This window comes from Elephas maximus, chromosome 9 (genome assembly GCF_024166365.1).
Source record: "Elephas maximus indicus isolate mEleMax1 chromosome 9, mEleMax1 primary haplotype, whole genome shotgun sequence".
NCBI lineage: Eukaryota > Metazoa > Chordata > Mammalia > Proboscidea > Elephantidae > Elephas > Elephas maximus.
Window position 1 is genome coordinate 49,853,310 of NC_064827.1, and position 13,256 is coordinate 49,866,565.

At 40.1% G+C, this 13,256-nt stretch overlaps 1 protein-coding gene across 1 annotated transcript in view; it reads left to right on the plus strand.

Moving 5' to 3' along the window:
* Positions 1-10,906, plus strand: part of STX17 (syntaxin 17) — a 74,618-nt gene extending 63,712 nt beyond the window's left edge. The window contains exons 7-8 of the mRNA XM_049896058.1: positions 3,740-3,826; positions 4,563-10,906. Of these exons, the coding sequence (XP_049752015.1) occupies positions 3,740-3,826; positions 4,563-4,802 (327 nt within the window). The 3' untranslated portion in view covers positions 4,803-10,906. The remainder of the gene's footprint in view (positions 1-3,739; positions 3,827-4,562) is intronic.
* The last annotated feature ends 2,350 nt before the right edge of the window (positions 10,907-13,256 follow it).

Genomic DNA, 13,256 nt, shown 5'->3' on the forward strand with positions numbered 1-13,256 from the left:
GCCATTCTTGCAGTTGGTCCTGTTTTGTTTTCTACCTCTTGCCTTTTTCCCTTTTGTAATCAAGTTTTACTCTGGATGCATAGAAAATGGCTTGTAATGGAATCACATTCCTCCATTTGACCTGTGTAACCTTCGGGATGTTATTGACAACACTGAGCCTCTTAAAATTAATGGGAGGACTAAATGAGATGTCTATACTTCGCAGCCCCTTTCCTTCTACTCGCCTCAACTGTATTCCTTTTATTCCTCCCCCATTTGATTCCCTCTTTGATTCTTTGTTTAGAATTCCAGTTATGCCATCACCATTACCTTTAAGCATTTTAGGACTAGAGTTCCTTCAGTCCCTTTCCTACTGCTGAATTCCCTGCTGTCAACATCCTGTTTACCTACTGTGCTTATTGCCTACTCTAAGCCAGTATGACCGTGTACTCTGCCTGTATATCATGTTTGCATTTTGCTTCTAGGCTTTTCTGTGTATAGGATTGCATATGATTAAAGTGTATAGATTACATACCATATGAGTTCAGAACCAGTATTAACTGGATTGGTCAAGATCTAAGACTGCAGCTTGACCTTGAAGACTGGCTGGAATTTAGAGGTCAGGAATAAAGGAAAATACCTGGAGCTTTGGCGTTATCTTCTTAAAGAATTTCATAATGTCCCAAGCACATTTAACAAAACTGCACTACTGAAACCACCCCCCCCCACACACACACACGCACAAGCACACAAGGAAGAGCGTTATAGTGATGTAAATGGATTTGAGGATGGATTTCTTGAATGTATTACTGTTGCTTGGTGTAGAGGATGCTGAGCCTACAAGTATCCACAACAAGCATTCAAAGGAAGAACAGTTCTTTATTAGTTTTGAAATCAACTGCCCCTGTTGCATTCTGCTTGACAGATATTAACTTCATGAACTACATTTTCTTCAGAATCTTTAGTTGCTCCTGTAACTGCTCATTAAGATTCAGTTTTCTTTTCTTTTTTGGCCAGGCCAATAAGGCAACCTAATTCAGTGTTTCTTAAAATGAAATCTATGGACGCAGAGTCTTTTGAGAATTTTTTCCTATAAAAAGGGTTCTATATATTTTTTGGAGCCCTGGTGGTGCAGTGGTTAAGAGCTCAGCTACCAGCCAAAAGGTTGGCAGTTCAAACCCACCAGCTGCTCCTTGGAAACCCTATGGGGCAGTTCTACTTTGTCCTATAGGGTCACTAGGAGTCCCAATCGACTCTGAAGCAATGGGCTTGGTTTTGGTTTGGTTTAGGCCTGGGGTGGGGCCTAAAATTTGCATTTCTAACAAGTTCTCAGGTGATTGTGATGTTGCCCTTCTGTGATTCTCACCAGGGCTTTCAAACTGGTTCAAAGCCCTGATTCTCACACTTTTAGAACAACTATGAGTTGGAATTCACTCAACGGCAACAGGTTTGGTTTTTTTGGTTTTTAGACAGGATTAAGAGCACCACCTTTGAACAAAGATATCCTGTATTCAAATCCTGGCACTGCCACTGTGTACCCTTGGACAGAGCAAGCTCTCTAGGTATCAGTTTTCTCATCTGTTGAATGAGGATAATAATCATCATGGGGTTGAAGTAAGTATAAGGAGAAAAACTCATCCTGAACTTCCCAAGAAACTGGTAACTTCTATATTTCTTTCTTATAGAAATTTTTTTATTAAATTTTTTCCTATGGTGCTTGAAATTTTAGGGCGCTAAAACATTAGGTCTCTCGTAGCATTCCTTCATTCAATTTTTATTTTCCTCAGACAGTAAAACTTCTTTAATGTCAGCTTTCTTTTTCTAATTCATAGAAGCATAGGATCAGCAATAATAAACGCAACTTGTCTGGATTTCTGACACCCTATCATTGTTTCTGGAAACCCTAGTGGTGTAATGGTTAAGAGCTACAGCTGCAAACCAGAAGGTCGGCAGTTTGAATCCACCATGCGCTCCTTGGAAACTCTGTGGGGCAGTTCTACTCTGTCTTTTAGGGTTGCTATGGGTCGGAATCGACTCAATGGCAATGGGTTATCATGGTTTCTATTTGGGACACCCCTCAACCCTTTCCATATTTGCCTGAAACAGTTTATGCTGATACAGATAAACCACGGGTATAAAAGTCTACCATTGACCTCCGTATCTTGATGAGTTGAGGGGTAGAGGGAGAACAACCAACATGTCCTTCTTACCTCAACCCAAAAGTAATTCCAGCAAGAGAAAGGAGTCTGCCAGGATTGTTGCCATTTCTATACCCCAGGTGTGATCTCAAGGCTTCAGGGAAATAATTTTTAATGCTCCTTCCTAAAAAGGTTGGCTGTTTTGTTCTTAAATGGTGGTTACAAATGGGTTACAATGGTGGGAACAGAAAGCAGCCAAGTGCTTTAACCACTGTACCACCAGGACGCCTCCTCAAATTCACTTCCGTATAAGTGAATAGGTCAGTTACATAAAAGCAGTCAAACACTTCATGATTAAAGTTGAATTATTTCACAATCACAGAAGGTGGCATTTAGCTGAGATCACAGAGGAATTATTTTTCTGTGAATTAAAAAAAAATACAACAAAATTATATTAAATGTGATGGTGGTTACCAAACCAAAAACCAAACCCATTGCCATTGAGTTAATTCTGACTCATAGCAACCCTAAAGGACAGAGCAGAGCTGCCCCATAGGGTTTTACGGAAGTAAATCTTTATGGAAGCCAACTGCCACATTGTTCTCCCAAGGAGTGGCTGGTGGGTTTGAACTGCCAACCCTCAGTTAGCAGCTGAGCGCTTTAACACCTGCACCACTAGGGCTCCTGTGATGGTGGATACATGAGTTTCTACACTTGTCAAAATTTATCATACTGTACACTTAAAATGGGATATTATTGTATGTAAATTCCATGTACATAAGGTTGTGTTCCTCTGGGAAGTAATGAGTGCCTGTCACTAAGGGGTTGAGCAGAGGTTCCATGACCACTTGTCAGAAATGTGGCAGTGGAGAGTCACACATTTGAGAGGAAGGTTGCACTCAGTGACCTAGGCATTCCTTCTACCTGGAGAGTCTGTGAGTCACAATTTCTGTTGTTTCAGTACAGGTGCTGCCATTTTGATGTAGGTACTTCACTAATATATTTGATGTGAAACGTTTTAACTTGTCATGATTTTAAATGTATGATAATGTCCAGAAATAAAACACAGGACAGTGAATTCATTCACTGCCCCCGACTGCGTATCACAGGTGGAAAGATCTCATGGCAGACCAAACCATATTGTATTCTTAGTCCTAAAGCCTAACAATTTGTATTTATTGGATCAAGGGTATTCTACTCCTAAGGTAAATTTGCCTATTTTTAACTGAATCTTCAAAGAAGACCAATTATGTTTTTGTTTTTTCCATCAAACCTAACGTGATGTGTAAATGCTTATTTGGTTTTTTTTTTTTTTTTTTTTCCTCTTGGAAAGTAGATTTATCTGGAGTATAATATGTTTGTATGTGTGAATGAATTTTACTATGAGATGCTTTCTTGCTATAGAGGTGCCACCCTTTTATTACCAAATAATTAAGTCCCCTTCTTTTTTCCATAAAAGTGAATTTGTACTTTCGACATGGTTTATCAGATGCTATTAATGAACCACCATTAAGCCTGCAAGGCTGCAGTACCCGGCCCTGATTACAGGAATTAAAATAGTGTGTATTGGCTTACTGTGGCTGCCCAGCAGGAACGCGCCCTCATAATTCCTTTGCATCTAGTCTCAGCAGGAGAAGATTGACAGCATTGAAGACCATGTCAACAGTGCTGCTGTGAATGTGCAAGAGGGAACCAAGAACTTGGGGAAGGTAAGATTCTGCTCCTGCTGACAAATCAATGGTACTCTGGCTCCCAGGAATCTCTAGTATTAACCCAATTGATCTGTTCTCTTTAATGTTGAGGGAACCAGCAATTAAGGAAATAAGGAAGAAATGACACATAGGTAGCACAAGAAATCAATGATTGTTGTAATATTCTATTCTAAGATTCATTTCGTCAGGAGAGAAATTTTTTTAAAGAGAATAAACTGAAGCCCCACTCTAAGGCATTCGGTGCTACAAGGGAATATTTGCAGAGGTTCAGGGAGAAGAATGAGAGAAGGTTTGCAAGAATCCAGTAGGGGCAGATGTGTAAGGACATGACAGCATGCGTGGTGTGGGACCATCTATTTTCTGCAGAATGTTGCTTTTAACCCCAGGTACATAGCCACAGAATAAACTCTGTGTAACGTAAAAGCTTTGGGGGGCTCTGCGGCTGCTGAAACCGTTTAAATGAGCCAGCTAGATAGATAGTGGATTGATTGTTTTGCAAGTAAAATCAGTGTGTTGCAGTCCACTCTCTGTAGCTGATTTCTCTGAGTTCTGAGATCTGGAGCAATGGCAGTACCTGTGGAATACTTTCTTTTCCACCCACAGGTATAATCTCTAAGGTTAATTATATACCAAGAGTTAAAGAGGCATTGCCAGGAGTAATGAGAGGAAAATGTACATCACCACAGGCAGATATTCTCAACTCAATTTCTAAATTGAATTTTTTTTTTTACAGGCTGCAAAATACAAGCTGGCAGCTCTGCCTGTGGCAGGTGCACTCATTGGAGGAGTGGTGGGGGGTCCAATTGGCCTCCTTGCAGGCTTCAAAGTGGCAGGAATTGCAGCTGCACTTGGTGGCGGGGTGTTGGGCTTCACAGGTGGAAAATTGATACAAAGACGGAGACAGAAAATGATGGAAAAGCTCACTTCCAGCTGTCCAGATCTTCCCAGCCAAACTGACAAAAAATGCAGTTAAAAATCACACTGCAGCATTATTGGCACCAACACATCTATCCTAATGATGGCCTTTGCTGCTGTTGACAGACACTCAGCCAACTTTTGAAACAAGTATATCAAGATAGTGGCTGTAGATGTTCAAACGGGATTGAACTGTATAAGTAGATATATTTTGTTGTTTGCCGGGGTGTTAGTGGAGATGTTAGAGATTGAGGAGCCAGGGCTGAGGGTATATAATGTCTGTCAGGTAAAGTTTAAAGACTGCCAAAGAGCATATTTTCTGCCTGTACATGTAGAAACTGAACCCATAACGCCGACAAAGACGGGATGTGTGGAAATACTTCCATAAACAATAGTTTCTTCCATAACGCTGACTTGGAGATCCTAAGGCCAAGCGTATTTGTAGGAGATTATTTAGGTCTGTTAACAAGGAGAAGAATAGGAGTTGAAGAACCTTTCTTAGCAGTATCTAGCTAGGGTAGGGGTAGAGGTGAACTTGATAATGGGGCCCAGTTGGTGGATCCTATTGCATTTGGTGAACCCCCCAGATTTCTGGTTAAGAAAATTAAAAGTGCAGAAAATGGAAAGAGAAGCCCACCTGCTCTTCAAGTAATCTTCACCTGTGACACTGGCTTCTTTTCTGAACCCTTCCTTCTGCCTCTCGTTAAATAAAAATCTCAGAATTTAAAGCGGTGGATTTATGAAGCCAGCAGCAAAGCTCTTTGTGTCAGCCTGTCTCCACAGGCCTCAAAGATCTAGTGCTCTCTGCCTTCCTTCCCCTGTAATTTTGAGAAGTTCTTTGTTTGGGGTGAATTCTACCCTTGTGTAATGAGATCTTTTCTCACAATCTGCTTTGTGTATGTGTGTGTGTGTGTGTGTGTGTGTGTGTGTGTTGTCTACCATCTCTGTCCATCCATTCCTGTAACCTCTAGGTTAAAAAGGAAAAAAATTAATCCTCAAATATTCCCAACATTATTAGATTTGGCGTTAAAAATTAGCAGGGGGAAATATGAGATCATTTCCTGGAGCATCTTCCAATTTCAAGGGGCTGCTGTACCTGCCACATAAGGAGTTTTGACTTAAGTCTTCTTTTCAGCTGGCCTTTGGGGAAATGGCCTTTGGTGCCAACTAGCTTTCTGTCTCTACTACTGTGTTTTTCCCAGGCTTTGTTATCTTCCTCCTCTGTCCTTCATTTTTTGCAGCTGCTCTTTCCTCCCAAGGATGGTATTCTCACTTGCCTTTCCTCATAGTCAAGATGAGGATGGACTCAGCCCCATGGCAGGACTCAGGACTGATGAAGGATTTGTGGTGCTAATCTCAACACTTGACATTGACAGCAAGAATGGCCCAGCCCAACCCAATGTGTGTCTCCAACAGTTGGAAGGTTTTAAACCTCAGGAAAAAAAAAAAAAATTAAGGTTGCAGACAGCCTCACCCTCCATCCCTAATTCATTTGAAATAGGAAAGAACCACCTGTTGCCTTACTCTTTTCCCCTTTCTGAGGACAGAGGAGCAGGCATCGGCATCGCAGAAGGTGTGAGCTGTTTTTGCCCAGGAGCCAAACAGGTTCAAAAGAGGATTGAATGTTTTATCACTTCTCCCTTGCTGAGTTTATTTTTAATACCTTTTATTGATTGCCAACTTTTACTTCTGCGTCAAATCTAAAGAGACTTTTCCTGCTTTTTGAATCTCATCAGTGAATTAATTCCAGTGAGAGAAAGCACCATTTCATGTTATCATTAAATAATTGGAGAGAGTCAAGTATTGCTATCTGTTGACTTATATCTTTTCCTTCCAAGAAGGAAATCATTTTAATAAATGTCAGATTCTGATCCAGTATTTGATTTTGAATACCCATAAGGTTGGAATCATTACTTTTGAACCTCTCCTTTTTAAAAATTTTCTGATTCTTGCTGTCCCTTTAACACAAAGTACCCAAACTAGAATGAGCATCAGAATTACCCAGGGTGCTGATTTAAAACAAGATTCCTCAGCTTCAGCCCCATGGGTGATTCTAACATAGCCAGTCCAGCCTAGTTAACTAACATTAGTTAGTTAATTAGTGATGAGTAACATTATTACCCAGCTGTATCATTTAATTCTGTAATTTCCAGAATTCTGCTCCTCAACATGGCCCAATCTTGATCACTGCGTATTACATTCCGCCTCTAAACCGAAAACCAAACCAAACCGATTGCCGTCGATTCTGACTTATAGCGACCCTATAGGACAGAGTAGAAATGCCCCATAGAGTTTCCAAAGAGCACCTGGCAGATTTGAACTGCCGACCTCTTGGTTAGCAGCCTTAGCACTTAACCACTACACCACCAAGGTTTCCATTCCCCCTCTACTAATCCATAATTGGCCATGCTTTGAGACCATCTTGGCAGCACAAAGGACTCCTTATAATGCCAGGCTAATTTTATGTCAGGACATGAAGGAGAGAGAGGAGACCTGCAATGGAATCTTACATCTTGTTTGGATTCTTATGTTTACTGAGCCAGTAAAAATGTGTGGGACACCACTGCAAGTATTTACGTAGACCTTTGATTTTTGCTACTCATCAGGGTTGGAATATTACTCCAGCAGTCTTCACACTTAGGCAAGTTACAGTACTTGAAAAAAGCTATGTAATTTGAAATTATTTAGAAATTATATCTATTTTATCCATAATAAAACCTAATAGCCAGTTTTTGTAGAAATTGCTAGTACTTAATCAGCTATAAACGATATACCTATAAAGTATTAAGTGTTTAGAAGTATAAATGAGCCAGTACAGCTCAGAGAGAAATCTTAAAATTCAATGTCATATCCTACAAGTATCAGATTAAATTTGTGGCCAAACTCAGAAGTACAGAGTGCAGAATTTGATCCTTAGCTTATAAAGTATTTCCATCTCATCATACATCCTACAAATTTTCTTATATTCATTGGTTATAACCAGTGCTTAAACAGAGCTTTTTATACTTAATTTTAAAATAAAACTGTTAAGCAATGCTTTTGAAAACAAATCTACTGTAACTCATAGATTGGAGTGGTTATCTTTTAAAATAGTACCCTTGGGAAGCCAGGTACTTGCTGTAGTGATGCTACTATTACTCCACACATTTTTGAAACTTTTCTTTTGGAATAGCTTCCAAAGACATTTTGCAAACCGCATAAGAAAGCCACCTCCATTTGTATTAGTCACAGACTACACTCCCTGGTCCTTATGACCTCGCTTCTCTTCCTTCCTCAGTCCAACTTTCCCTCTTCAGGCTTAGCTTTCCCCCGTTCTGTGCTGGAGCCAGTAACCTGAGGCTGCCGAGACTGTGCTGGTGCTGCCAAAACTAGCCAGACTTCTTAGAGTGAGAGCTTTTAGTTGTACTGAAGCAGAGTGCTGTAAAGGGAGAATCCTTAGAGTCCGGAAATGCTCCTCTGGGCTGCCGGCCTGCTGGTAACTGCCATAGGTAGTTTGCACAGGACAAAGGACTGAGTACTTGTGCTATCAACTGCAGGAAGTTGAGGAAACCTGTAATGTAAATACATGGTGTACAACATTTTTCTCCATGGAAAGTACGGAAACCAAAATATGCTTTGCGTTAACTTTAAAAATGGAAAGTCTTTCTCAGGGTACCCTTTGCCCTTCATTGCTGCCACATGAAGTCTTTGGGATGAAGGCTGCAGGTAAAGCCTGGGACAAGTTCTCCTGTGAAATGGGACGCTTTCTTCTCTTGTACGAAGTGTAACATGGCTGTGGCTCTCAGGTACTTAGGAATTTTACATAATGTTCTTCAGTAATCAGAGGCCTAATAAAAGGTACGGGAGCTTCTCCTCTAGGAGAAATTTGTAAAAAATTCAGGTTCTATGTGGATTGTGTGTTTCTAAGTGCTTCATTTTATTTTTAACAAGTGGTTCTCATATTTTATATTCATTAATTGAATGCCCTTTTACAGAGTATTATAAATGATCTTGGGTATGATAATCAGTGGTAAAGAATCCACATATTATCATCTTTGCTACCTTCCAAGAAATTACATTATTATGGGAGATAAATATATCTGTTTGTTTCAATGTTAACAAAATAAATTGAAATAAAAATGTAAAAGGTGTCAAAGGCAATTTGCCCAAAGTAACAAAGCTAGTTAGCACAAGAGCTAAGGATTATAATCATAGTCTAAGGAAAAAAAAAAAAAAATCCTCCAAGTAATTTAACTGAGTTTTTGTTATACCATATCAGTTACTTTCTGAGGCTTGTGGTCTTTAAGATGAGCCGTAACATTGCTATAGTGGGAAGAGAATTGCATGGGGAATCAGGAGATCTGAGTTCTAGTTTTGGCTCTGCCTTTTGTAATAAGGAGCCCTGCTAGCACAGTGGTTAAGAACTCAGCTGCTAACCAAAAGGTCTACAGTTCCAACCCATCAGCCGCTCCTTGGAAACCCTATGGGGCAGTTCTACTTTGTCCTATAGGGTCACTATGAGTTGGAATCGACGGCAATGGTTTTATATAACAAGCTTTTTCTCATGGGTGGCTGCCCTCTCCCATTCTGGCCAGGGATTTCCCAACCATAACCTTAGTGATCACCAACTTGACTCCCCGCGTTCTTTTTATCTAGCCTCTCACCAAGTCCTGTCCATTCTACTTCGAATGTTAGTTGCATCCATTTCTAAATACATTCAAGGCCATCACTCTAGTCAAAGACTTTATTACCTCATACCCCTACCTCATCTTCCCCAGCTTCAAGCCAATCCTCACATCACTGCCACAAGAAGGAGAGTCAGATCCATTTTTTTTTATTTTTCTACTGAAAAATTTTCAGTGGCTCCCATTGAATACCGGATAAACTTCAACTTCCTTAGGTTGGCAGTCACAGCCTTCCACATTCTGGCCCCAGTCTCATCTCTTCCAACTACTCACATAAAATAAGCGCTCTTCAGACTCACTGCTCAGCCATCTGACAATGCCACTAAAAAGCAGGTATTCCACAGGAACAATTTTCAGCTACAAACTGGTAATAAACTATGTTTACATTTTTCTGGTTAAGTAATTTCTGTACTACTTAATTTTACAAAACTGTCTAGTCAGCTGAAGTTTGTTTGAGCTCTTAAACAAACCCAAACATTGTTTCCTTAGGAAAAGAAAACTTTTTTCCCCGGAAGTAATTAAATCCAACTTCTAACCCTTCAGAACAGTATCAGTCTTCTCACCTGTGCGTCTGGTAGCCAAAAAAGCAGCATAGAAACTCCAGCCTTGAATGGATCATTGTCCAGCTCTTGTACAAACCCTGACTAATAAATATTTGAGAAAGATATTCAACATTACTCATTTTCTATATGTTACTCAAAGTATTTGAGATTTCTTATATTATTAAGGTTAATCACTAGAAATATGTTTACCTGAGTTTCATGGATTAAACCCACCAAAGATGTTCTACATTTTATTGTTAAACCGTTGGTGTTAGAAAGGGTCAGCATAAGAAAAAGCCCAATGGTGAGAATTACTGCAGATTCTATAAAGCTTATTGAATTCCTTTGTTATTTATTCTGTGTTCATGTGGTGCTCGTGTAACTCATTTAACAAACATTTAACTCAGTTCCTGTTATGTGTTGAGTACTGGTGCCATACACAGAAAAATAAGACCTATAGCATCTACCCTAATAAACCACTTAGGGTAATGAACTCAGATAATATCTAAAGCAAGTAATTGCAGTAAAACATGCTAAGTACCGTAAAAGAGGAATAAACAAGGTAATATGAGGGCACAGAGAATGGAGTGACTGATTCTGTCTGGAAAAGAAAGGGAGGCTTTGTGGAACACGTGGTATTTGAGCAGTACCCTAAAAAAGAGTTGGCTTGATTGAAGACGGGGTTATGGGTCTTCATGTGTCAGAGGAATTGCATGAACAAAGCCATCAAAACATAAAAGAGCATGGTGTGCTTAGAGAAAACCAAGAAATTCAGTGCCGGTGAATGGTGAGGCTGGTTAGATGGAAATATAGGCTAGGGTGGCTGTATCCTTTTAAATCTAATAATTTGTTTTAAAAAATTGATGCACTGCTTTGTATCACATAAGACTGTTATAACCCTCTGAGTTTGTTTTGACTTTGTTGCCAAAGCAATAAAGCCTCACATTTGGTATATTTGCCTTGGTTCTTGGTATATCTGGTTTATTTGTTTTCCTTTTCCACATGTAAGAAATGGTTTCTGCTTTTTTGCCTCTCTGCTTGTGAGATTCCCTGCTTAACACTGAATGCCCACTGTCTTCCTGTCCTACTGTTTATTCTATAAATATTTGTTGAGAAAACAGTCATGAAATTTACCTTCTAGTGCCCAAGTCCGTCAAGTTCCAAGTTTTCCACTTCTACAGGACTATTTCTTGACTACTGCAATTCAGTGGTACCCATTTTCACTTGTGGTTAACTCTCTGTTTTAGAACTTCCTAGGCTTAAAATTCTTTCTTTGTAGTGGTGGTCTCCCCAGCTAGACTGTAACTTTTTTCAGGGCAGGGAACAGCTTCCTGGAGTATTTCATCTGCCTCCTGGAGTATTTCATGGCATGAAGTACAGTGATGAGAAGGGGAAGAAAAACTACACCGCCATTAATGATGCCCAGATGACGAATGGGTAGGGTGGGGAACAACTGGATAGTTCCTTAGCCCCTCCCCCCACAATACCTCTCATCTCACTGGGGGTCATGAGAACTGAAAGAATTAATGCCTAGAATGGCTCCTGGCTCATAGTAACTGCACAAATGTTAGCTGCTTCTGTTATTGTAATTGCTTCCATGATTTTTCCCAAGGTTTAAAGGAAAGGCACATTAATGAAAACAGTATCATGTACCTACAAGAATAGTGTTAGAGAGACACCTAAAACGAGTGGAGAGTTGAGAAAAATACTAAAAATTCTTAAAATTACTTTTTTAAAGGCTTAGTTATTAAGAAGGTGGTATCATGATCAGTGCCGACTGGCAGAAAGTAAATCTTTTTCATCTCTATTAAGAATGATACCCAAACATGGTCTTAAACGCTAGCAAGCGGCCATCTAAGATGCATCAATTGGTCTCAACACACCTGGGGCAAAGAAGAATGAAGAACACCAAAGACACAAGGTAATTATGAGTCCAAGAGGCAGAAAGGGCCACATAAAGCAGAGATATTAGCCTGAGACCAGAAGAACTAGTTGGTGCCTGGCTATAACCAATGACTGCCCTAACAGGGACACAACAGAGAACCCCTGAGGTAGCAGGAGAGCAGTGGGATGCAGACCCCAAATTCTCGTAAAAAAGACCAGACTCAATGGTCTGAGACTAGAAGGATCCCAGAGGTCATGGTCCCCAGACCTTCTGTTAGCCCAAGACAGGAACCACTCCCGGAGCCAACTCTTCAGACGGACTGGACTAGGCTATAGGATAGAAAATGATACTGGGGAAGAATGAACTTCTTGGATCAAGTAGACACATGAGACTTTGTTGGCATATCCTGTCTGAAGGGGAGATGAGAGGGTAGAGGGGGTCAGAAGCTGGCCGAATGGACATGAAAAGAGAGAATGGAGGGAAGAGTGTGCTGTCTCATTAGGGGGAAAGCAATTAGGCGTATATAGCAAGGTGTTTATAAATTTTTATATGAGAGTCTGACTTGATTTGTAAACTTAAAGCACAATAAAAATTAAAAAAAAAAAAAAAGAATGATACCTAAACATGAAAATGTATAAAATCTGGTTAGGATTAGGGTGATCATACATTGCACTTTGAGACAGTCCTGGTGAAATCATTAATATGCTCCCTTCTACTCTCAGATGTCCTGGTTTGGATGAAAAAAATTACATGGTCACCCTAGTTACAAGAGTGATGAAAGTCAGTGCAGAGCTACCAAAAACAAAATCAACAAAAAACTACATTTAAAAGAATGCATCATTTCTAGGCTCAGATAAAAAACATCCTTAAGTTAGTGGGAACTTGTAGGTGTAATTGTGCAAGTACAACCTGTAACCCTTGAAGAACCAGAAAACAAAAAAAGGTGCCTTCACACTGAGTTTGGTCAAAAGTCTAAATTTAAGGGGTAAAGTTGGATTCCAGAAGCCACAGACCAGGGATTTACCTTTGAATCCTAGGAGATTTCTGAAATGGATTACTAAACAATGTTTTCAATTAGCTCATGAAATCAGAATTGATAAGTCAGAATCGGTACGCTGGTTCTGTTCCCCATCCTGGGCAGCAGTTAGGGCAAGAAAACAATCTAAGTATCAGGCTGATCCTATCTAGGCAGACTTACACAGAGCACCAACACAGCTGGCATCCAGTATCCTTCTTGGCAGCCGTCTCAAGTAAAACACATGAGACGCAACACGTGATCTTTTATCTGAGTGGACCAGAGTTGGAGAGAGAAGCAATAGGTCAGCAATACCTAGCAGCTCTCTCCATAAGGTCTTGGCAATCTGTATACGTTCCATTTCTATCAATTAGTCTTGATGACTTCCTGTCCTCCAGTGCCTTAG